The sequence below is a fragment of the Besnoitia besnoiti genome, chromosome V (genome assembly GCF_002563875.1).
Source record: "Besnoitia besnoiti strain Bb-Ger1 chromosome V, whole genome shotgun sequence".
NCBI classification, from domain to species: domain Eukaryota; phylum Apicomplexa; class Conoidasida; order Eucoccidiorida; family Sarcocystidae; genus Besnoitia; species Besnoitia besnoiti.
The window spans coordinates 2180373-2205760 of record NC_042360.1 but is presented as its reverse complement, the minus strand read 5'-3'; the positions used below and the strand labels follow the sequence as shown (position 1 = coordinate 2205760).

Here is a 25388-nt window from a genome sequence, read left to right as displayed (position 1 = left end):
ACGCGTGTGCTCTACTGCCATACACTACAAGTGCTACGCACTCTCTCAAATTGGTTGCCGCGAAGAGCGTTAGAATACTCGATCCTTGAAAGCCCACCAAGCCAGGGCTTGAAAGTCTTCAGATGGAAGATTATGTGGCATGTTAGTTCCGCGCTATCAGCGCGCTGGCTTCTGAAATGGTTGAAACTTCGCGCGTCTCCCTGGCCACTTAAAGGCGGTGTGCTACCACAGTCTTCCGCGTCTCAAGGGGCCAACGTTCCTGAGCAGGCTATGAAGAGGGAGGGCTACGATTGGTATTCAATGGAACTTTCCGACAGGTGGATGCTGGGGCAGATATTCCGAAAAAATGGCGGGGGGACAAATGGCGAATGCCACGTGGCGGCCTCCTCGTTGAGAGACACACGCTGCACGGCACTCTAAGCCTCCGTTCATCGTCACAGCTCACATTTCTGGCCAATATGCTCCATCGCTGGATGCCTTGGTTGGTGGGCACACGCGCCTTCGCCGACCGCGCAGGCGGTGAACCCAAACCACGATAAGAGGTGATGCCCGCTGTTAGCAGTATCACCTGGCTGCGGTAATGCCATCCATGCCGCGCGGAGAAGAGATCTGGTTTTGCTTCGCGTTCTTTGAATGGCCGACCCGAGGGCTTCACGACTGCAGACGACCGCAAACTCGGGATGCATAGTCCCCGGGTGCCTGCCCCTTCCGCTTTATTTTGGAAGGGGAAAGACGTAAACCTCCTCGAGCTTAGGATCCCTGTAACGGAAAACAAGGACCTCAACCTTGTACGAAAACGCAATCTGTGCTCGTCGGTGCAGTGTCCGTTCGCCCCTAGCCTGCACGTCTCCCCAGAACGCTGCACCCGTGTGTGATGGCGCCGGGTTCTCTCCCACGGGGGAGGGGGGGGGGGCAGGACCGTGTTCCCTCTACAGACGCTCAATATGCGTCTGGCTTTGTATTCAGTGGGACTAAGATAACGCAGAAGGTTCTAGTTCTCGTCGCGCACACAAATGCGTCATACACCAACAGTAGGGGTAGCGGCGGAGCATCTGCATGAACTGACTTGTGAGACAACCGAGCAGAGTAGGAGTTCAGCCTGGTTCACCGGCTATTCACATTACGGAGGAGCTGCTAGCTTTAGATGCCGAGCCATGCCACCGCCACTGTCCCACTGAATGGTGTAGCACTGTGCGCAGTAGATCCCTCTCAGACATACGGCTGGAATAGGAAAACCGCCGCCAAAGGATGGCTACGAATGATCACTTGTTCTGTTCATTCCCGAAAGCCTCACTGCGTTCCGGGGAAACACCTGTGGTTTCCGTAGACTAACCTCCCTGTTCTGTCCACGACCGCTAGTGTTTGCGCACTACCTGGGATCACCGAGAGACATGAACAATCCAGGAGCTGCGTTTGTCAAACCCATTCTCCATTGCACGCCGCGCCTTTTCCGCCGCTACGGTATCCGACAGTCGTGAGGAGTGTACCAGTTACCAGCCTGCTCGAGCAGCAGCCGGAGCAACAACGACCTACTCAACCGCCAGGTGCTGCTTCGCCTTTAGAGAAGGTAGACAATACTACAAGCGTGCGTGAATATTTGGTAGTAAGTACGCGGTACTAGCATAGTCCCTAGCATCGGTCGATGAAGCTCAGCACCACAGTGAGCCGGACAAGGAGCTTCTGTGACCTAACATAACTGAGTACAAACCCCAAAAGTTTACGGCACACAAGATAATGCCTTCTACCCGCCTTGCAGACAGGCACGTCATAGCGAGCTCAACCGTTGACGGCAGATTAGTGGACCTTGGCTCTCTGTGCAGTAAAAAACACCAACTCAATCCTGCGTGCGAATTCTAAAGACTTATCACCTCGCGACTGGAGCGTGGGCTCCACAAGAGGACGACGCTTCACTGCCCATTTCTATTTTATATCATGCCTCGTTGACTGCTACAGCGAAACGAGGCATTCACGTTCGTCGCGGCTGCCGCCCACAAAAATAGTTGTTTACAAGCTAATAGTGTGGCGCACAGCGAGGAATGGAGAACATCACAGGAAAACTCAGGGCCCGGGCACCCAATTGCTCAAGCACAGCTTCACGATTCACGCTGCATTTTGCTTTCAACACTCTGGACAAAGTCCCGAGCTTTAGATCGCACTCGTGCCTGCGTCTCCACGGTGCCATGCTGTTTCTCGAAGATCAGCCATCGAGTGAAGAAAAACTTCATCTTGCGTAGCTTGAGCTGAAGCGACGTCGTCCGCTCAAACAACACGCGGATGGACTGCAGGTTGGCTGGCACACATCGAGGAGGCGTGTTGGCGGCGATATGTGCATCCAAGTACTGCGACCAGATATCCGTCCTCCTTGGATGCTCGGCGAGCAGTTTCTCAAAGTAAGTTTGCCCTCTGAAAGGAAACACAAGAAAATCAGACGCCGGTTACGTCGTGACCAGTTCGACGCTCTGACGCTAATCGAACGGGCAGTATCCCAACGAACAGCGTTCCAATTTTCAATTTGGAGGGAGCGTGTCGGTGATACTGGGCAACGCCAGCGCCCATACTGACTAGGAGAAGCATGGCAACGACCAACAGACAATGTCACAGAGAAACGCACCAAAAAAAAATACATTGAGAAAAGAGACGAATTACTCTCTCCACAGATCTTACCGCGGCGAGGCGAGCATAACTTGCATTCGTACCTTTCTTTGCTTCCATGCTTGTACTCGAGGCGAGCACAAGTCGCGACAAACTCAACGTGCTTCCTTCTTGGCAATCGGAAGAGAGCCTGGAGCATGAGCTCTCGGGCCGTGTTTGCTGCATCTAGCGCGGTGTAGAGCAGGGTGAGATGCCGCACCCAAATCTGCGGATGACACCGAGATCATGCCGCATGACACCCGTAACGGATTCAGCTCCTAGACGAGCATCGGTCGCGGCGCCCAACCCCGCCAGCAGCGTGTCGGCACCGCGAAGCACAGACATGCATACACTGACACGTTGTTCAGTATTAGGATACAACACAGCAGATCGAATATTCGAGCCTTCTAGGAGAGCGCTCGGCGCTGACCCGGGCAGATTCCGCGGCCGTTGTTCCTCTCAAACGGGATATCCTTCAGTACGCTCACAGGACTAGACTCAAGGCCTGTACCGAAGACTTATTAACCAGGACGCTCCATAGCCGACTTTGAAAACTCCGGTTAAGTGGCCGCGCAGAAAAGCTTGGCATACCTTCTGTGACGCTGGGAACTTCTCGCAGCACTTCTCACACATTTGCCGGGCTTTGTCCAACTGATGCGCCTTCTCGTAAATAAATGTCATCTGGTAGTGAATTTTCTTGCTGTCATTGTACTGAATGGCCCTGAAGATTCCAGTCAAAACACGGCGCAGCCTCTTCACTGCGGACACATCTCCGAGATCGCACCTTCAAAAGCGGCACATGGGCCTCGATAAAACGAACAGTTCCCCACTGTGACAGCATACTCGCCGTACGAAATGAAGCCGACAACATGTGTCCATACACACCCAAATAAATTTAAAAAAAAAAAAAATATATGTAGCGCACCTGCCAAGCCGATGGTAACAGTAACAAATCCACGAAATTTGCAGACAACCGCTATCATGCCAGACAACGCCCCACCATTACTGTGGCCATCGAGAAAGCTTCAGCCTTCCATAGGCTCACATACGGAAGGACGGAAAACACATCCTACGCAGAGTGACAGAACCCAGGCGGCACGGCTGCTGAGCTACGTGCAAAGCCAATCTCGTCTCCCCTTCAGTCGCCGTACCTCTTGAAGACGTCGTCCACGCGGTCTCCGTAGACGCACTCGAGGTTGAGGTAGGCGATCCACACACTTGAGCGCTCCTGCTCTTCGCGATGGTTGATATGCTGGACGGCCCGCTCTGCGACCTGCCGCGCCATCTGGAGCTCGTTCAGCTTCAAGTAGTATGCCACGTAGCTGGCGGGCAGCAACCAAAGAACGCAGAGACAGCTCAGGTATTACAAGAAGACTCTGGCACGCATGCACATGTCCGCAAGCGCGCGAGAAAACAAGCTCAAAAAAAGCATAATTCAGCCACACTCGGCGGCTATATGCCCCCCGAATGACGTGGAACACAGCGTCCGCCTGGCCGGCTCCGTCGCCACTGCACGCCACCAGTTTCGCGGGACTCTCAGCGTGGAGGGCACAAGAGCTCTGTAGCACTACGCAGCACGCGGCTACTCCTCTTAAGGCCCAGACAAAAGCGGCAGGCCCTGATTTGACATGAGGAGGCCTTCTTACACGAAAGTGGGAGTCCCATGCACGATGAACACACAAACTGCACAAAGGAAAGGCATCTCGGCCTTCCAAGCTGGGAAGGAGACAGGATCCATCCCGTCCGCTCTTCCCTGCCTTTGTCACAGCCAGCGGATGTCACATGCGCCATATCGTCCTGCGGCGGGGGGGGGGGGGGAGGGGGGGGTGCCGAGGAGGAACAGCTGTCCCACCTGATCCAGACGGCCGCCGAGTTCCCGTTGACCAAGACGAGACGCTCGAAGTCTTCCGGGCTGCGTGGATTCTCCATCCACGAGCGTTGTCCCGCGGAGTCTTCCAAAACTCGGAGATTTTCCTCCTGTCGCCGCTGCGAAAACACAGAACGCGCAGACTAAAGACCACCGACTCACCCTCCGTCTGCGCCGACCCACCAAGGAGAGGAACCGAGCAACAGAGTGAAGCGCAGTCCACGAGCAAGTTTAGATACGTAAACTTGCACACATATTTGTAGAACGGTCTACTGAAGCCCGAGCCAGCTAACATCTACAAGCAACGCCTCCTGACACTGCTACATGACGGCCTCATCACTGGTTCGCTTCCCGTTCGCTGCAGTCTCGTCGGCCGGCCGGGGTAAGGTTTTACGGTTGAAAAGACCTAAATCGTCTCTCGCGTCTGCAGACTGAGATTCAGTCCGTCGCAGCATCTCTCCCGAGAGAGCGAGCGCTTAGATCCGTCGCGCCTCCGGGGTACTCCGCCACTTGGGCAGAGGAGCGGGAGCGCGGTCTCCTCTAGCAGATCGAATCGCGAGGCCAACGCGCCGTCCTCGCAGCTCTCTGCGAGCTCTCAGCCCTTCGTGCCTTGCTGTGCATCCTGTCTCACGCCCTCCATCGCTGTGCATACGCCACGGCTGTCGACGAAGCAAGCACGTGAAGCTTGATGCCTCGACGACCTACCGCTTCTTCTTCACGTCGGCGGCGCGCGGCGGCCTTTGTCGATTTCTCATCCCGGTCCTCGGCTGCGCTCAAGTCTGACGCGTCCCTTTCTGCGCCCTCCTCGTTGGCCATGCGCACATTCGCGCCACTCGCTTCCTTCTCTCTTCTCGCAGGTTTCGTCTCGCCCCAAGCCCACGCATCGCCGGCCGCCGAGATACTCGCGCTCCAAGACCCCGTGACCTCTTCCGCGTCGTCGTCGAGGTCCGCCTCGCCGCCAGTCTCCATGCCGGTGCTGACTTCCTCCACACTCCTGCGCCCCGGCTTCTGTTTCGACTCACTGTCGCTGTCCATGTCCACGTCCTCTTCTTCAGAGTCGCTCTCGGCGGCACCTTCCTTGGCGTGCGCGAGGCGTAACAGCTTGGACAAATCGTCGCCGTCTTCCTTGTCGGTAGCCAGGGCTGCAGCGAGGGCGTCATCTTCTTCCTCCTCGTCGCTCTCGTCATCGAAGACCTCGGGATCCAGACTTATCCACGCCTTGCCTTGCTTCCGGTCTATCTTGGTGATGCGCGCGCGTACCAGGTCTCCTTTTTGCAGGCGCTGAAGTCTCGCGCGCTTCTCGTTCCAGTCCTTGCCACCCATGTCGCTGACGTGGCAGAGGACGTCCATGAAGAGCCCGCCGGGCTCGCCGTCTTCTCCTTCTTGCAGGCGAACGAAGGCCCCGAAGGCCTCCAGACCGCGGACGCGCCCGTCAAGGACATCGCCGACTTTCAGCTTCTCTAGAAGGCGATTGCTCTTCGCCGTCGCCTTGTCGCCTTCGATGGCAGCCGACTGGTCGGCCTCTCCCTTCCGCGCTTTCTTTCCTTCTTCCACCGACGCTCCTGCCCCGTCCTCCTTTCCGCCTTGCCGCTTCCTCAGGCTGCTGTTCTTCAGCGAGCCCTCGATGCGCCGCGTCTCGGGATCCAGCGCCACGATGCGAACGTTCTGGAGAAGGCGACCCACGGGGAAGAGCTCTTTCGCCTGGTCGCCCGTCAGCAGGCCCGGCGCCACGCCGGCAGCGCTTTCGCCAGCGCCTGAGGCCTCGCCGCCTTTGTCCGACGCCCGCGGACTCTCTTCGCCCGACAGCAGCTTCTGCAATTTGATGCGAAGCGTCAGGGTGCGACTCACAGCAACGAAGACGCCGGCCTGTCCAGACGAGACGACGAGACCCGACACGCGCTGGCCGACCTGAGTGACAACAAAAACCACATTTACCTATCGCACGTGAGCTCTAATGTCTCTTTATACTATATGTAGCTCACGGTTTCACGTGAGAGGCCTCACATGCACCGGACTACCGTAGACGCTGCAGCACGGAGGAGGAGCGACTACGTCGTTGCGCGCCGCGAAAGGACTGAGAAACGCTTCCTCGCAGCTCGACCCCATAGGCGGCTTCGACGCGAAACTGAGCTTCGCACCTCGAGGTCTTCGAAGCGCACGTCGTCGCTTCTCAGGTCGTCCGTGGCGCCTGTAGCCGCCTTTTTGGAGCCTTCGGGCGCTTCCACGCGGCTCAAGCGGAGAGAGGCCTCAAGGGGGAGTCCACTTCTGCTCTCCGTCTTCCGCTGCTTCATTTCTCGCTGCCCCTGCGCGGTCTCCTTGATCGGCAAGATCTTCAGTTTGACAGCCTGCCCGATCTTCAGCTGGAGGCGCTTGACGGGGTCCGAGACCCAATCGTCGAGAACCTCGACTGTGTGCACCGCTGCCAGGACGGGGACTCGCACAGGCCTCTGCGGAGGGTTCACGATGCTGCGAATCACCTCCTCTTCCGCGTCGAGGTCGTCGGCACTCGAAGAGCGTGCCTTGCCCCGCGACGACGCAGCGGACAGCGACAGCCCGGAGATCTGCACCGCGACCGCGAACGGGGCCGAGAGGAAGTGGTGAACAAAGCCCCAGCAGACGGTGCCGGGCGGGAAGCGCCACGCCGACCAGGCGGAGAGCGCAGCTGGCAAAGACGTGTAGACCGTCTGCGGAAGAGGAGAGACACGCACTCGTAAACGCCGAAAACGATGTACACACGCGAGTCGAGAGCAGAAGGCGAAAAGCCATGGTCCCACACAGGCTGCTGACGCGCGGGGCAGAGTCCACACAGCGCAAGGAAGACTGAATACCACAGAAAAAGGACAGCAGAGAAGAGGGGAGGGGGGGGGGAGGGGGTGTAGGGGGGAAAGGAGGCTGCTGGAGAAGAAACAATTTGGCTACTGGGGGACGAGGTGTGGAGCCAACACACGAAACGCCGGACCCGCCGCGCAAGAGGCGCGATTAGACTGCAGAGAGCTGAGCTGAACACGACGAGACGCCGCAAACCGCAAGCGCGAAACGGTGCGCCGGAGCCGCCCCAGTCCGCGCAAAAGAGGGCGGCCTTGTTCAGATTGTCCTCCGGACGGACCTCAGTTAGAGTCCGCCGTATCTCCTGCGCGGACTTTCTCGCGGCATCGGCAGGCAGGGCGACGACGGTGTAGTTCCGCACGAAGGCGTGTTCGTGGGCACCCTGTTGGTCGGCGTCCTCGTCGTCTGTGGCGTCGTTTTTTTGTTTTCTTGAGAAGCTGAACTTTTGCAACGCTTCCTCAAAGACCTCGGACGTGCAGGTCAGCACCGGCAGCCGCCGCACGCAGAGGACGTCGCCGACGCTGAACTGCTTCTCCGGCGCCTCTTGCGCGGCGCCGCGGACTGCGTCGCCCCAGTCGATCCGGCCTCTTTCTTCGGCTCCAGCCGTAGCGCCCACACCTGCCGTCCCTGTGAACAGGGCGGCGGAGACGCCCAACTTGCGCTTTTTCGACAGACCAGCCGCCGCGTCCTCCGCCGCCTCGGAGATCCCGCAGTGGACCCGGAGTCCGCGGGAGCCGACCTTCTCGACGACGGCCCACTGGGGAGCGTCTTCTTCAGACCCCTCTACCTGCTCACGGCGCTTCCGCTTCCCCTCGCCGTCGCGGTCGCGGGGCGCGAGATCGTCGGCCTCTGCGCCCGGGGCGAGCAAGCGGCTCCACTGCGGATGCGAGACCAGCGCGACTTCTGCGATCCACTCGTTCTTCCGCGCCTCCGGCGCCGACTCTGCTTGCCCTCCCGTCTCCTGCGCGGCCGTCCGCGCCTCCTCGGCTTTCTTGGACGCGGCGGCAGCCTCCTCGGCGTGCGGCGCAGAAGCGTCTCGCAGCAAACGAAGCACGCGGACGTCGATGATGGCGCCAGGGTGCAAGGACTTGAGAGGAGTCTTGCAGCAGTCTGCGAGCGCGCCCGCGCCCGCGCCCGCCGCAGCGCCGCTCTTCACCTCCCGCGCGGGGGGCAGCCACGAGCTGGTCACCGCGCCCTTCTCGCTCTCAGCCACGGAGTCGCAGCCGCAGATCTTGCTCAGGTTGGCGGGGTCGCAGGGCAGCGCGTTGGCTGCGTGAAGGCGGATCAGAAGCGTCTTCCTCGGTTTTTTGAGGCAGCCGAGCGCCACGGTCGGCCCGACAAATGTCACGCGGCATCTCAGCAACTTGCCGACAGTCACCTCCTCCTCGACATTCTCGACGCTGGAGGGTTCGAGGGGACCGCCCAGCGTGCCCGCGGCCGCGTCGCCTCCCCTCAGCGCCCTGTGCAGCTGGTCGCGAAGCGCACGGTCCGTCAGCCGCGCCCCGCGCCGCTGCTGCGCCTCCACCAGCGCCTGCTGGCGGCGCTCCCAGCAGCAGTCTGCGACGAGGACGCCGCTGCCCGCGTGCCGGACCAGGAAGGGCGAGACCGACACCGAGGCCGCGCTGCTGTGACCGGCGAGCGCGGCGAACGAAGACCTGCTCGCCGAGTCGAACGCGGCCGCCGCGAGCTGGCAAGGCTGCAGCGTGTTGTTGCGGCACGAGAGGGTGACGAGGAAGAGCGGCACGCTTACAGTCAGTGCCGGCGCGGCGGACGCCGCAGAAGCCTCAGACGAATCAGAAAACGTCACGGAGAGAGAGAAGTCCGCCGCCAGAACCGCGTACGCGGCGTTCTCCACCTGAACCTCCGCGCAGCTCGGCGGCGTCGCGGCGCAGAGCTCCTGCGCGCGCGCCAAGACGCTGGGGGGAAGCACATGCCGCTGTGAGTCCCAGGCCGCCGCGCTGCCGCTGCCGCTGCCACCGCCCCGCGTCTGTTTGCTCTTTTTGCCGGACTTCTTCGATTCGGTCTCCGGCAGAAGGCGTTCAGTGAGAAGCTCGAGGGTCTGCTGAGACTCGACGTCGACCGCGCTGCTCTTCTTGCTGCCCTTCTTCTTCTTGCCTTCGCTCTTGGCGCCGGCGCCGGCGTCTCCCGCGCTGCCGGTGGCCTTCGCGGAGGCGACGGGGCCGTGGAGGGCGAAGTGGACGTACGTGCGGCCCTCGGCCGCGCCCGCCGCGAGCGCTTGCTTGACTTTCTCCAGGGGCGCGACGAGACGCCGCCGACAGGAGAGGTCAATGATGCCGGTAACCGGGTCGACATCGAGGACGACGCACGCGATCTTCATGCCCTGGCTGGCCTTCGCAAGCTGGGCGGTCTGCTGAGCCTGCAGAGACTCGATGGTGTCTCCCTCGGGGAGCTGGTGCTCGAGGACGACGCCAGTTGCAGCCGCTGTCTCGTCCTCGTCGCTCCCCTCCGCCGCCGCCTGCTTCCTTTTGTCGCCCGGCCGCTGGAGCGCCACCAGCACGCAGTTCGGGAGGACCTGCGTCACGCGGCCCTGCACGAGCTGACCGACGTAAAAGGCGTCTTGCTCGCGAGCGGCGTCTCCCCGTACACTCTCCTCGCGGGCCTCCTCCGCGTCCCCCAGCTGCCGCGCCTTCTTTTCGCGGCCCAGCCGCGCGGCGAACTCCCTCTGGTCGAGCAGCGCCTTGAGGACGTCGATGCCCAGCATCCCGCCGGATCCTTTGGTCGCCCCTCCCGCCTGCGCCTCTTCCTGCTGGCGGTGGAGAACGCTCAGGCGTCGCGGGCGAATGTCCACGACGAACTGGAGCGGCTTTCCTGCGCGGCGGCCGACCTCCTCTCCGTCGCCCCTCTGCTTCGCGTCGCGGCTCTCCGCACCCGCAGCCCCGGCGGCCTCCTTCTTAACCTTCTTGCCCCTCTGCGCGCCGTCCTCCGCCTCGCCTGCGGCGAGCGCCCACTTGCCGCCGCTCTCGTCAGATCTCTCGTCGACCGAGACGACGCAGCCGCGGACGGTCATGCCTTCTCTGTAGAGCCGCTTGAGGTGATTTTCGCCCTCGACAAACGAGTCAGAGATGTAACTCAGCGGGACGAGTCCAGTCAGTTGCCAGGCCCCGAAGCTCAGCAACAAGCCAAAGGGACCCACACGACGCACGTAGCCAAACATCACCCGCTGTCGAGTCGCGTTCTGACCAGCCAACACCGCGAGCGCGCTCGAGCCCGTCAGGAATGTACCGTCCGCGGCGCTGCCTGAACACAATCACACACAGAGAGACGCCGCAAAAAAGCGAATGCCGCACACGCCCCCCAACAGCACCGCCATAGACCGCCCTATCCACCAGCATAATTCCGTCTGCTCGCCTGTCTCTGTGCTTCACGTTCAACGTTTATACATATATATGCATATATACGTATGTATGTATGTATGTATGTATGTATGTATGTATGTATGTATGTATGTATGCATGTATGTATGTATGTATGTATGTATGTATGTATGTATGTATGTATGTATGTATGTTTGTATGTATGTATGTATGTATGTATGTATGTATGTATGTCTGTATGTATGTCTGTATGTATGTATGTATGTCTGTATGTATGTATCTGTGTAGAAGTATGTGACCTGCGCAGATGTGCGGCGCCTTACTGCGTGGCGCCTTACAGTGCGGCACTCCACCAGTGACTCATCAAGGCAATATTGCCACAAAAACGCGGATTTCTCAAGAGACGTACTTCTCAAGGAAGGCTTGCAGGAGAGGAGGCAGACGTCGCGGACTACGCGGCTGGACTGCGCCTCGTCGCCGTCCTTCTGCTTAAGCTCGTGAGCCAACAGCTTCGCCATCTCCTTGACGCGCGGATCATCTTCGCTGGCAGACTTTTCGTCCTTGGCTTTCCACAGCTGCACCGGCGCACCAGGGCGCACCGCCGCACTGCGTGACAGGACAACTGCGCCAAACGGCAGAGTCTCTCCAGCCTGAAGAAGAAAAGAACAGAGAAAAAAGGAGCCTTGCACCTCGTGTGAAACGTGCGACAGAGACAGGACGGCAAACACAACGGACACAGACTCCCGGGCAGTAGATAAAAGAGACACCAGAAGGTCGCTAGCAGAGGCCGCGTGCAGAGAACCAGACTTTCTTTCCGCAGATTTTCGCCCCTATTTGGATGCCCGAGAACGCAACGAGATCTGGCAAAAGGCGCCTGAGAGGCACTCGGCCTTAGAAGTTCCACTCGCCGATTAGCTCTCTCACTTCCGCCTGTCCCTTCTTTCGTTTCTCACCGTAAGGAGAGAGCAGAGCTCCTCAGCCAGGCGGACTTCGTCGCTGAGGTGAAGCTTCGGCACGAAGGCGAGGATCGGCGCGGCCTGGCGATCTGCGTCGCCGCCCTTCTCGGCCTTCTTGATTTTCTTCTCCGCCCGTTTGTCTGCCTGCGGGTCCGATGCCTCGCTGTCTGCACTCTTCGGCGCCCTCGCGCCCAGACGAAGCGCCACGAAAAGTCCCTCCTCGGTGACCGCGAGGATGCGCGCGCAATGCTCCGCAACAGACAGGCCGGTCTCAGGCACCAGAGCTCCACCGCGGCGCTGCGCCTCGCCGCTCGCGTCCGCGTCGCGCAGGCCAAGCGACACACGGAAGGAGCGACGCTTGGCGTTGATGGATATGATGCGAACCTGCGAGAGAGGCAGAGAAAAAACCACGCCGCGACAAGAAATCAATTTATATCCAAATATATATACACTCCTTACACATATATATACACATATCGATATATACCCATATATATATATATATATGCTTCTCCACGTAGATATTTATTGACACGAAACCAATAAATATATGTATATATATGCTCCTTGTGGTCTACGGAAGTTGGTGGGGCGCCTAACCAGAGGTCGTTTGAGTGGATCTAGGCCACAGAGAAGAATGGAGCTTCGCCGCATGCGCTCGACTTGCCCTCAAAACGCCTACCTTCATCAGAGCGCCAACCGCGAGGCTGCGGCCTTCCTGAACCGCCCGCGAGACTTGCTCCTTGGTCAGCTGCGCAGTCGACCCGCCGAGGAACGAGAGCGTGACGAAAGGCAAGTTTTCCTGCTTGACTCCCTGCGCGGCCTTGCCTGCGCGTTTGGATGCCCGAACTTCCCGAATATAAGCCGTCACCACGGCGCCCTCCGTGAGGCCGCCCCCTGGCGCGTGCGCGAGGCAGGGCGCCGCGGCGCGAGGTGGCGCCGCCAGGGCCTGTCCGTCCTCCGTGCGGAAAGGCGAGCCCAGCTGCGAGAGAGGGAGTTCTCTCGTGAGGAACTGAAGGGGCAGCTCTGTCTCTTTGAGGAAGCTCTTCTTCGCGGTGAGATAGAGCTTGACGCGGCCGCCGCCGCCTGAAGCCATCAGGCTGGCGCCGTAGCGCTGCGCGAGATGAAAGGCCGCGGCGGCACCGGGGAGAGGCAGGGGAGACGACGGGAAGAAATAGAAGAAATTCCGATTGACAGGCCCCTCCAACGCACTGCAGCTGGCGCAGCAGAAGCGAGAAAGCACGCGGAGCTTGAGCGTCGCGCCGACACTCACGAAGGACGGAATCGACGACAGGGGAATATCCGAGAGCTGATACAGCGGCACAAACGCCGAGAGATGCGGCGAGAGGCTGCAGCGCAAACAGAGAAAAAGCAGACACATCACCGATGCGAGAGAGGGAGGGAAGGTGACAAGAGGGCGACACGCAGACGGCCGCAAAACACAGAAACGACGAGGAAGAAAGAGAGTCCGACGGGTTTTGTACGGCTCTGCGATGATCGCCCCCCACCTGCCCATTCCTTCGTAAGTCAGGCTGCCTCTACAGTCTCTCCTATGCCGGAAGAGCTAAAATGAAAAAGCAAACACTCCCCTCTGTTCACGTTGCTCTACCTAGCCCCGGGCCGCGGCCTCTCTCGCTGCATCGCCCTGCAGCTCGTGCCTGCCTGCCTACGTGCGCTGCGAAGCGCCTTCCGCGACGTCACCGACCCTGAACCCGAAACCGTCAAGCGGCTTCATGCGGCGCTTTCTGACTGTCGCGTCCTTTCGTTCCTCTCGCCTACCTGACGACGACTCCGTCCCGCGCGCCTCCCTCGGTGCGGGCCCTGGGGCCGGCGCGGTCGAGGAGGATCTTGGTGACGGTGCCCAGCACAAAGTCTCCAGGTTCGACGTCGAAGGGCGTGAGGATCTTCTCATCCAGCAGGGCAGCCGACGTGCCCGCCACGACTTCTCCGCCGAAGCGATCCAGATACAGCACGCGGTATTCGGCGTCGCCCGCCGCCTCGCCCAGTGCGTCGCCGCACGCTGGCCGCGTCGCCGCGGCGTCCTCCTTCTGCTTCTTCGCGCCTGTGCCCTGCGCGCGGTTCGCGGCGAAGCACGTCGGGACGCGCACGACGACGAGCGGCGGCCGCGCCTCGCCGTCCGCAAACGACGAGGCGGCAGCCTGTCCCGCCGCCGCACTGCTCCGCGCCTCCTGCCGCCTGCGCTTCTCTTGCTTGGCGCCGGCGAGCCGCTGCCGCGGCGCCTCTGAGACGGCGACCAGCGCGCGGGCGTCGCCGCCCTGCGGGCCGCCTGCGGGCGTCTGGACGAGGCGCGAGGCTCCGTAGAGGAACGTGCCCGGGCGGAGCTCTGGCAGCGCGCCGCGCGCGGAAAAGGGCGCCGGCGCCCAGGCGACCACGTGAGGCAGCAGACAGATGTATACGCGGCGGACGTCTGGCAGCGCCGCGATGACGCGGCCGACGAGGACGCGGCCCTTGACGCCCTCGAGGGACTCCTCATACGCCAAAAAGGCGGAGGCGAGGCCATCTGCGGCGTCCGCGGAGTCCGCGGCGAGCGCCGCCTGTCCGCTCTTCGACTTGGAAGGTGCCGCAGCCGCCTGCAGCGGATGCACGAGGTGCGACTGCAACACGACGCCCGGCAGGCCGTTCAGGCAGGTGACGGAGACGCCGCGGATCTCTTCTTCTTGCCTCCGCTCGCGGCCGTCGTCGCGCCGCTTGCGCTTGGAGTTGCCGCCCTTCTCCTGCGCCTGGCGGCCCTTCTCCCTCCACTCCGCCTCCGCAGCGGCGAGGTCAGCAGTCCGCAGCACTTGGACAACTTTAGCTTGCACCAGCAAACCAGGTTTGATGTCGGGCCACTGCAACGAGGCTTTGAGGGGAAGGGGCGCCCCCTGCTTGGCGGCAGCGGACGTCGCCTTCTTCCCGATGGTCTCCGCGCGGTCTTCGGCGTCTGTTTTTTCTCCGCCTTCGCCGGGAAGCGCGCAGATGAGAACTTTCGCCGCCGAGTTGACCTTGTCGACGCGCACCGAGAGGACTGCGTCGAGCGGCAGGCGCGCGTCTGGGCTCGCGGCGGCCTCTTTTGAGAACGGGAGGAACCCCGAGAGCTGGTGCACGCCGAAGGACAGCATGTAGCCGTGCTCCTCGATCGCAGCGACGGAGGCCGGCAGGACCATGGAGGGAGTCAGGGTGCCGAGCGAGAGCCCGGCGTTGAAGAGAGAAGGCCGCAGAGAGAGCAGCAGGACGCTCGAGTTCTTGTGCGTCGTCTTGCGCATGCGCGCCCCGTCGTCGTCTGCAGACGCGTCCTGCCCCCCGCGGCCGTCGCGCCCACCGCCCAGCACAACCGCTTGAACGATCTGACCTACGTAGTGACAGCGCGTGAGCGGCAACTGCGCCGGCCGGTCGCCTCCGGAGCAGGCGGCAACCCCGTCGTCCTCGTCTTCGTCTGCGTCTGAATCCGCGAAGGCCGCGCGCGCAAGCTGGCTGGGCTGCGCGACTTCCTCCTGCGCCTGGACTCTGGGGACGTAGCCGAAGATGCCGTAAGGAAGATGGACGATCAACTCGTTCGCGTGGATCTCCGCAACCACGCCGAGCAACAGAGTCCCGCGAGAGATCTCGCTCGCCTCCACAGGCCGCACAAGACGCTGCAGCTGCTCGCTGCTCTGCGAGGTATAGGCGCTACTCGCCTCCGCGCCGCCCGGCCGCTCGGCAGCAGCACTGGCAAAGCCGCTGGGCTTCTCTTTTCTGTTGGCCGCGTTCGCCAGCGAGGCAGGCGTGAAGGAGCCAGGGGTGAAGGGCCGAGAAGAGAGAGACGGAAGGGGGGAGTATAGGGAAGACTGGCGCGGCTGAGACGCAGCGCGCGCCTGAGCGCCTCTGCCTACGCCGCCGGAGGACGGCGGCCGAGAGGATGACTGGGCGTTGGACTTCGCAGCGCCATGCTGACGAGGCGCTGCGCGCGGAAAATCCCCGTCGCCGAGAAACGAAGAAAGAGGCCCTGAAGGGGCCCTGTGAGGCTGCGCCATTGACAGGACAGAACGAGACACCGGAGGCCAGACAGCCACAACGAACGTTTCCTCTCTGGGCCTCGGCTAGACTTGCAAGGCGGCGGCGCAGCGCGTGCTCACGACGAAGGCAGCCTCGCAGGGGAAGGCTTTCGGAGCCGAAGGACGACGAGAGCAAACGAGCCTATGCAGCGCGGCACATCAAACGAAGAGGAAAACACACACACAAGGCGAAAATGTGATCTCTGCAGAACCTGGGTAAGCACTCTTCCGCTCAGTGCGTGGGAAGAGCGAAGAAACACGGAAGACTACAACCCTCGGCGAGGGCGTGAGAGCCGGAAGAGGAAGGAACCTGGAAAAATACAAGATATCGGGACAACATCACGAAGCAATGCAACGACAAGACTGCTACAGTGGAGGAATGAGAAGTGTCTCCGACGAGTCTGTGTGGGGCAACGACAATCGACACCGGCTGAGAAAAATCGGTAGCACCGCTTCACAAAAGTAAGAAACGCCGATTCTCGCTCGTCCCCTTCAAAAGGGCTTTTTGCCGAGCGAAGCAGAACGGAAAATGGACGGACGAACATGACGAAACCCGGAACATAGTTTTCAAGTTATTCGGTCCATGGTACTGTCGCCCGCAAGCAACAACGCAACGACGCGCGTTTTCAACTTGCATGCATGCACAACGCATGATCGAAACGCGCGCGCGAAAAGTTTGAGATTTTTCGCATCTTGTCAATCCGCAAGACAAGAATGCGGCCAGGTCTGTATCCTACCTAGCCTCCATTTGTTTTCCTCCCATAATTTTCGACTATGAATTGATTGGCTTGGCTCTGTGTTCGCAGCCGGTGCTGTTTTCAGGCCCAGCGGGGTCAAGTGTACATACACCTGCAGACTGGTCGCGTGTCGAGTGTATCGGCGTCGTCTTCTGCTCTGTTTTCTGGTCTTGTCTTTGTCTCGAGTTCCTACGTCATCTGGTTCGGCGTTTCGCCTTTTTCTTTACTGATGAAGAATCGTTCGAGGCTGGTTGGCTTCACGATGACCTCTTCACGACATTTATCGTCGCGCTGCCTGGCATATCCGATGCATTGAAACAGCATCACTCCCATTGAGAAAATGCAGCTAGCCGCTCGCGAAAAGGGCATTGCTCGAGTCTATTGGAAGCCTGCATAGGGCGTCCATCTTCTCTCTCCTGTGGTATTCGGCGACTAGCTTCTCAAGCGTCTCGTAAGGCATAGCATTTCGCTGAGCGCCACACCCGAGAAAATGAAGCGTTCTCGGAGCGCGTCGTAGAGCAGGGCGGCCTCTACACAAAGAAGATGGTCATCCTACCTTAAAGCGTCGCATCTCTCTTTTGAAGCACCGTACTATTATTGTGAAGTGGCGAGGGCAGTGTGACAGACACTACTCTAGAACTGTGCGCTCTACTTTGACTGCCGATCTTTAACGAGGATGTCGGCGTCCTGTCGGGGCCGCTTCCGCGCAGCACTGCGGTCGCGTTTCAAAGATTCCTCACTATCCTTGTCTCCTGCAGCATTTCCCTCGCCGCCTTGCTTCCCGCCGGCTGCGGCGCCTTGTACTTCTTCTTCCTTTCCGCACTCGTGTGCGTCGTTTCACCCTTGCTTTCCTCCGTCTTGTCACTCTGCCGCTGTGTCTCCTCCGAGCACCGGTCAGCCTGCTTTGCCTTTGACTTGCTGTCTTGCCTGCCCGTCCTGGCCGGCTTTCTGGGGCTTCCTGTCGTACTCGGGTCTCCCTCGGCCCCCTCTGTTCTCTGGGTTTGCTCAGGGGCCTCCCGCCGGCGCCTCGACTTCCTCTGGGCTGTCGCCGTCTGTCTCAGCCCCTTTGTCGCTTTCCTTGTCTCTTTCCGAGCCGTCTGCCGCCTGCGTTGTGGCTGCGCGTTTCGCTCCGCCTTCGCGCTTCTCCTCGCTCACTCGGGCTGGCCATCGCCCGTCGGCTGCTGCGCTCTCGGGGCCTGAGGCGGCGGCGCGTCTCCGCCGCCTCGCCTTTCCTGAGGAAACGCCTTATGTGGTGGAGGGGATAAGCAGTAATGCGCAGGGTTTGGAGCCCAGAGGTGGGTCGCCTGTGTCTTTTTTGGGGGCGAAGGACACTTCAGATGCATCGAGACTCTCGCCTTCTGCTGGCGGGTCGCCTGCCTCCCCCCCGGTGTCGGAGGCGCAGGTAGCGGCGCTTCTCTCGCGGTGCCTGGCGGACCGACACAGCCTGCAGGGAGAGGACGTTCTGTCGCTGCTGCAAACGACTCTCCGTCTCCGCGTCTCCTCCCGGCAGCTGCTCTGCGCCTTGGCTGAGGAGCTCGAGTTTCGGCTGATTCGACCGCTGAGCCTAGATAGCTTGTGCGCGGTGTTGAGCGCCTACAGCTTCTTCTTCCCTGGGTCGATTCACCTCAGCGCCGCCCGCAGGAGCCCCGAGCCGCCGCCGCAAGTCTCCCGCATGCTGGCGCTTCTGAAGCGAGAAATGGCGGCGAGACTCGAGCAGCGCAGCCGCAAGAGGCAGTCCACACAAGAACGAGGAAGCGGGCACTCTGCAGGCGAGACGCCTACACAGAGAGAGCAGGGAGGCGCGGCAGCGTGCGCAAGTGAAGGCGCGAGGACGCGAGGCGGGAGGCGAAGCGTCGAAGCGAGGGGGGAAGTGCCCAGCCACGCTGCGAAGAGAAGCAGCCTCGAGGCAGCGCTCGCTGCCCTGGCGCGGCTGGGCTCCGGCAAGCAGAGTGCAGGTACCCTCGCGGCTGAGCTGCAGAGAGAACTCTGTGAGCTGATGGACATCGATCGTCTTGCTTTCGCAGAGACAGAAGGCGCCCAGAGATTGCCCTCCAGCGACGAGAAAAGGACGCAGGCGGAGGGTGGTGCAGCGCCGCCCGAGACGCCGCGAGCATCTGCGCCCTCCACGAGCCCTGTCCCCCGCCCCAATCCGCGCGCGCGGCCGCCGTCTGGCCTGTCTACGCGGGTGGTCACTTCCGCGTCATTCGGCGCATCTTCTTCGCGAGTGTGCGCCTCGACGGCTGTCTCCGCCTCTGCGGCGCCTCAGCGGGCCGCCGAGCCAGCCGCGGTGCTGCGAGAGAGAGGCGCCCTGGCGGCTGCGCTCGCGACCCTGCGGACGGCCAGCCCTGGCCTCGTGCGGCGCCTCGTGGAGGACGTTTCAGCTGCTCTGGATCGCCTCGGGGGGCGCGTGGAAGCAGAGAGGCCCTTCGCCGCTCCTGCGCATATACTAGCTTCCTCTGCTGCGACTTCCGCGACTTCTGCGGCGTCGCCAGCGCAAGCTGTCCCTGAGCGAGAGGGTCGCGACGCGAAGGAAGACACAAAGGAGACGATGCAGATCGCCGCCAGGTCGTTGCAGGCTGTGCTGAAGCTCTGCTCGGAGAACGGGGTGAGGACGCTGTGCCGCGAGGACGCGGAGTCGAACCTTGCCTGCTGTGCGCTCTTCTCACCGGTGTTTCTCTCGATCCGGCCGGGTTCCTCTGATGTGCGTGTCTGTGTGGGTGCGCTGTGCTCCCTAGCGGCGCTGTCCTCGGCCGCTTGAGAGCGAAATGGTGAGGGACCTTGCTTCTCAGTCTTCTTCCTCGGGGGCACGCAGCAGAGAAGAAGCTCCGGGCCTCTCTCGCGGCGACCGAAGAGGCCTTCAGACTCATCGCAGGGCTGCGTCGCACACTGAGCGTCTCGCGTACTCCAGACAGTTGCACGGGGTAGCGCTCATCGCGCATCCGTGTCGGCCGCTAGAGAGAGCCGAGAGTTTAATCGGTGTCGGAGTCGCCTCTCCGCGCTCCGCGATCTCCCTCGCGAGCAGAGACTGCTAGTGAGAGCGGCCTCGCCGGGCTCTCGCGGCTGGCGGACTCTACATGATTTGTCGCGCCTTCAGCGAAGCCGAGCAGTCGTTTGGCGTGCTGAAGAGAGTTTTATTGGGTAGAAATCCACCTGAGCTTGGCTGTGGTGTTGCGTCTGGATGCAGTACCGCGCGGAGCCCCTGCGCGCGTCTCTGTGGAGACTCGAAGAGCCCTCGCAGGCGCTCGGACAGTCGCTATCGCCGGCGGAGTTGCTTCGGCTCCTCTCGGCGCTCTGCGAGGAAGACGTGAAGAAAAGCGTGCTGCGTAGTTGGAGCGACGCCGCAGAGAGCCAGCAGCTGTGCACCGGAGTAGAGGACGACGCGGCACGCTCGAGGGCGTCGCAGCCTGAGCTCCTGGAAGGGCCTTTCGTCCTCTTCACGCTTCGCGCTTTACCCTCCCTCGCAGCCGCCAGCGACGACGCCTTTGACGAGCTCTCGCCTCGCGGCCTGCTCCTGCTCCTGGCGCTTCTCCCCAAGTTGAACAGAGACCTCCAGGTTCGCGCGCGCTGGGCCGCGCCCGGGTCCTCTGAATCCTCGTTGCCCAGAGCGCTGGACGCGACCGCGGGCGCGCGGCTGCCGGCCCCGCTCACCAGCGCCTTCGCGCCTGTCGCGTCTGCCGCGCGGCTACCGCAGGGCGAGCAGGAGGAGGAAGCTTGCGAGGGACTAGACGAACGCGTCGAAGAGACGCTTCAAGAATTCGGGGAAGCGCTCGCTCGCGCCGCCGTCGCCAAAGCCGCGGACTGCACACCGGCGGATCTGCTCCTGGGCCTGGCCGCTGTCGAACAGCTCGAGAGGCACCGGGTAGGCACACGCGCGTCGCAGGGCGCGGAGGCGACCGGAGAGGAAGGTTGCAAGGAAATGGAACCGAAGATGGAGACGCGATTCCGCGCGCGCGAGAGCGAGAGGAGGAGAGGCGCGGCCGGTTTCCAGTCATAAACGACAGGCAGGAGCAGATTCGCCCACACGCGCCAAACGGAAAGAAAATGAAAGAGGGTTGGGGTGGAGAAGAGGGGCGGTGCACGCGCGAGCAACGCTCCGAAGAAAATCAGGCGTCCGAAGTGAATATCTGCACATACCTCCCGGCATATATAAAAATAAATATATAGTTATATACATATATGCAGCTTGAGCTGCTGGGCTGTACGCTTTGACTGCGTGTGTCTTTTCGGTGGCCTCAGAGCGGCTTGTTTTTCTCTGGAGCTCGCTGGCGGTCGACGCCGTCCTTCTCCTTCGTCGCCGACTGCTTCCTCCGGTCTCTGCTGCGAAGATGGAAAGCTGCCAGGGGCAAGCCCCTGCTTCCAAACGCCTCGCAACGAGCGCGGCTCGCGGATCTGCTGGTACGCTGCGCCAGACGCGGAGCGTCGTTGCGCATCGATTCTTGTAGAATTCATTGCACGTATAGCTATTCGTATGGGATTTCGTGCGATGCGAGATACAGAGATGCGACAGAGCTCACGCGCCATGGGCGGCCTCTGCACGTCTCGTGTGGAGTCGCTTCTCGGCGTGCTGCGCAGTGCTCATCTGCACATGTGCGGGTCGCGTGCCTCGGCGGCGTCGAGTCTATGGCAGCCACGAGCAGATTCGGTGCTAACTGCAAATTTTGTGGGGAAAAAGACTCCGCGGAAACGGCGCAAACCAGCTGTCGGCGCACGTTCGCGCAACCCGAATCGACGCGGTCGCGTGGTGTGCGGAGGAAGGACTAGGCTGACTCGGGTTCACGGCGTTCGGATGCATACGGCAGATCTGAGCATGCGTCCCGGCGTCAGCGTGGAACTCTGCAGCTCTCGGTGCTCACCGCTCCTTGCGGGTGCATCTGTTGGCGCGTTGCAGACTCAGCTAGGCCTTCGCGAGAAGGCTGGGGCCCTGCTGGACGCGCTGACGGACGCGCGCGGGTCGGCGGAGTCCGGCGCGAGGGCGTCGAGGAGTCGCTCGGCGCCGCGCGGCCGTGCGCATGACCGCCGCGAAGACGACGCTGCGTCCGATGACGACGAGGGCGCGGCAGAGGAGGCGAGCCGCGGAAAAGCCGACTGCGACCGGCGTCCTCTCGGCCTTCGGACCGAAGTCGCTGTTTCAGACGAGCAGCGGAGACGCAACCTGGGGCTGCTGGATCGCTCCTCTCTCCCCTTTCTGGACGAGGACTTCACGCGGCCAGGCCTCTCGCAGGCGTCTCGGGGCGCCTTGCGCAGAGAAGCGACCGCCAAACGGGGCGGCGCGCGGACCGACACGGAGGAGGCGCGCGCGGCGAAGGGAGAGGAGGCGAGGACGGCGGCGGAAGAGGGTGACGACGAGGCGGAAGAAGGCGCATGGGAGAGCCCCTTCCGCGCTGCGCGGATGCTTGTAAGGGACCGGGACGAAGAAGGACGCGTCTTGTCTCTTCTCGGCGAGTCGCTAGTTGCCGGCGTCGAGCCGCCGGGGATGAGGAAGAGTGCGAGGTTCCCTTCTACAGATGCGTTTTCGGCCGCTGCGGATGCCGCGCTCTCCCCTCCGGGGCGGCCTGCACGGTCTGGCATCGCCGCAAAGGAAGCGCGGCCCTTTGCGCCCGACAGCTTCTTCAGCTGCGACGCGGAAGACAGAGAAGAAGAGGGCGAGTTCTCGTTTCGGTCGTCGTCGTTTCTCTTCGCAGACGAGGGCTCAGAGGCGTTTCAGACGTCCTCAACTGCCACGAAAGGCGGCAGGGCAGGCGCGTCGCAGCAGGCCATCGCCGAGACGCGTAGCCTCGTAGACCAGGCTGGAGCGTCCTCGCAAAATGCCTCCACAAAAGGGTACGTGCGCGGCAAGCGCTCGCGTCTGCAGAGGAGTACGACGTGTTTGATGCAGAGAGAAAGGAAGCAGCGGCCTGTGTGCATCCATGATGTCAGACAGCCGGCGCGGAAGGCGCTGGCGGCGGCTCGCGCGCCCTGGCAGCGTAGGCGGGGTGCACGTTCGGCGGCGTACCCGGTGCGACGTCAGGCTCCTCTCCTCTGGTCGCCGCTGCGTGAGACCTGGCGAGGGTGGCCGCGCCATAAATAGGAAGTCTCGCGCCGCGGAAAGAGATGCGCAGCAGGGGGGCCTCTTTCTCCGCCGAGGGCAGCCTTCCGCGCCAGCCTGTATGTGCAGCGAGGACCGCTTCAGGGGCGTTTCGCCTTTCCCTTGACTCGGTTCGCTTCTTCCTGGCGCCCCAACTCGCGGATGGGGAGTGCTTCCCGGGCTGGGCTAGCTGTTTTTTCGAATTCGGTCTAGAGTTCATCCTGCGTGTGTTCCCTTGGTGGTGTAACCGCCGTGCCGCGCTGCGGCGGCGATCTTTTCTGCGCGCGTGCAAAGCCGGATTGTCTGAGACTTTGCCCTCTGATGTCTTCAGCCACGGACCGAACTCCCAGCGGAAGGGGCACCAGTGGTGGGAGGCCTCCGCCGAGAACGCGGGCGAGCGCGGAAAAGGACGCGCAGAGTAAGTGGAGCGACTTTGTGACCCGCGTTCGCTCAGCACGGTCTCGCAGGGCCGCTGGATGCGCCCAGGAGGGAGCCAATAGTGGCGCGAGCTGTGTGCGCCCCTCTCGATATCGTTGTGGAGAGGTTCAGCCCGAGATGAGGAGTGCAAATTCGTGCACTGCGCATTTACCACGCGCAGATGCGCCTGGGTTAGCCTATGATTGGATTCCGTGTCCATGGCTAGATAATCTGCGATGCGCCCGGGAAGGCGGAGAGACTTGTGGAGCAGGCGCGTGCCTGCACGAAGTAGTTTCAATTCGTGTGGCTGCACTTTCGTGTATTGCGAGACGACAAACCCAAACGTATGTGGTGAAACTCGGCGCAGCGGGTTCCAAGGAGTCGTACTGAGACTGGGAGTGCGCAGGGACCCGCACGTCAGCGAGTGCCGTGGCAAACGAGGCTGCAAAGCCGTTGCACGTGCCGGCAGTGTGTTCCACCGTGCTTCGACACCGCGGGAACAAGCCAAGCATTTGGGCTCTTAGCTCTGGTTCCGTTGGCAGGTGGCCGTGACGGTGTTTTGGTTTTTCAACGAGTAGACCCTCCGGCTCTTCTGATTTCCACACGTCTTCATGGCCTGTGTGCCCACTTGTTTTGCTGTTCGAATGCTCGCCGTGTGTGCGTGGCTGTCAACAGCGGAGCGAAGTCGCAGAGCAGAGGACGTGGTGCAGACAGGGGCTCGGGACGAGTGGAGCGGGGCCACCGTTCGGCGCAGGCCGGGATGTCATCTAAGCAAAAGTACAAAGCAAGGCGCCAGGAAGACAGAGAAGCGACGGCGGCTTTTTTCGCTCGCGCGTGAGTCCCCGATTGATGGTGGCGCTAGTGTCGCGTACCGGAAATAACTGGCACATAACGATACCTCCACCTGAGAGTGGAGCAGGTTGCGAAACCGGCACATATAGGCACGAAGATGAACAGAACGGCGGAGAGCAGAGGTGCACCTGCTCATCTGGTTGAATATATGCTCCATGTGTTACTGGTCCATGCATTACACGTATGTCTATGTATGCGCCTGCAAGCAGGCGTGAGCTAGTGATGATTGATTCTTATATGGGTGAGCATCAGGTTTTACCCTAGCCATTCACCCTGTCGTTGGAGATCGACAGTCAAACCACGGAGCTGGAGGGCTCACCTCAAAACAGAGCGCACAAGTCTCTTAAAGTTGTCATTTTTTCGCAAGCCATACAACTACAAGAACTGTAGAACTATGGGCTGCTCTTGGTTTTATCCTACGGTTTACTCCAGGTGGTAACACAGGTGTAGTTATGGGTGCAGTTGCTTCTATTGGATTCCGCATCTCACACCGGAGCTGCCACCGATCTGTGAAGCTTTTAGCTTCTTGATAGGACGCGCTATTGCATTCGATATATAGAAATACAGAGCGAATGGCCGCATTGCTGCCAGAATCACCGCGTCTCAGTCGCCTTTTCGTAACGCTGGTTCAGACTTTTCAGTGGACGGGGACGCAGATGCTTGTATTCTGTAGGGGCAGTGAGAAATGAGCGGGCAAGCGAAGAAGCGTACCCGGTGCGAGGCACACTAGTGAACACTAGTGGTTCAGCACTTTCGAGGCCACAGTCTTGGCACGAAGTTGAAAACGTGTTGCTTGCACGCCGGACGTGTCGGCTCACACCCACACGCGCATTCGCTATCCTTGGCTAAGGACCAAACTCGAGCCTTCGCATCGTCTGCGAGGTGCAGCATCTTCGGGAAGCAGAGCTGAGGCATGACCGCAGAAGCTTTGTTGGGATCAATATTACCTCATCAAGATTCTGGGGCCGGGCTCCGTGCGAGGAGGTCTGCTTCGAGGGCCAGACGACCGCCTCTTTAGCCCAATCTGAGAACTCACTAGCTTTCGTAGTTTAATGTGAGACGGGAGCATTCCATTCCAGTCTGAGCACGGCGAATGCGCCGCCAATAAAACGAGCGAAGTTCTACACTAACAGGTTGCACCTGCGCTACTTCATCTTGTACCAAATTAGTACCCTTATCGCGAGAGCCCTCGCACATACCCGGTGACAACTACCCAGCGAAACAGGTCAGCGGGCTGTCGCACGAAGGTCGTGATATGCTGTGCAGTCAGACTTTGATGATTCCGCACCCCTCCTTCCAGTCACTCATGTAAACTGGTGGCATAAATCAATCAATGATAAAGTATCCGGGCAAGCAGTACACTACACTCTATCTCAACTTAGATGCACAGATGGACATAATTAATCCTTGTACGGTTTGTACCTTCTTGACTCCTCCGTTTAAGTTAAGGAGTCCTTTGCTTACAGCTTGTACCGTTACTTTCAGGAGCATACCGCTAATCCGGACAGTCTGATGTGCCCTGCTGTTCCTTATGTCCTTCGTGCACTGTGGCGTCTTGCGTTTGTGTTTCGGTTAGGGCCTTTGGTGGTTCGCGATTTATAGGGCGTAAGGGTCTACGAGCGCGACATAGTGTGTTGATTCATCAGTATGGTTTTAGGGGCACGCTTAACAG

At 60.9% G+C, this 25388-nt stretch overlaps 2 protein-coding genes across 2 annotated transcripts; one reads left to right on the top strand and one right to left on the bottom strand.

Annotated features, from left to right (window-relative positions):
• Positions 1 to 2093: 2093 nt before the first annotated feature.
• BESB_061330 (uncharacterized protein) lies at positions 2094 to 15625 on the bottom strand (the record flags this gene model as incomplete). Its single annotated transcript, XM_029364547.1, has 12 exons — positions 2094 to 2403; positions 2697 to 2857; positions 3223 to 3352; positions 3783 to 3953; positions 4484 to 4617; positions 5204 to 6406; positions 6637 to 7182; positions 7458 to 10582; positions 11069 to 11309; positions 11613 to 11999; positions 12298 to 12964; positions 13395 to 15625. 12 exons carry the CDS (start codon positions 15623 to 15625, stop codon positions 2094 to 2096), a joined length of 9306 nt encoding a protein of 3101 aa, XP_029219255.1.
• A 1434-nt stretch (positions 15626 to 17059) lies between these two features.
• Positions 17060 to 22869, top strand: BESB_061320 (uncharacterized protein; the record flags this gene model as incomplete). Its single annotated transcript, XM_029364546.1, has 5 exons — positions 17060 to 18988; positions 19568 to 20242; positions 20620 to 20778; positions 21272 to 22203; positions 22779 to 22869. 5 exons carry the CDS (start codon positions 17060 to 17062, stop codon positions 22867 to 22869), a joined length of 3786 nt encoding a protein of 1261 aa, XP_029219254.1.
• Positions 22870 to 25388: the final 2519 nt, after the last annotated feature.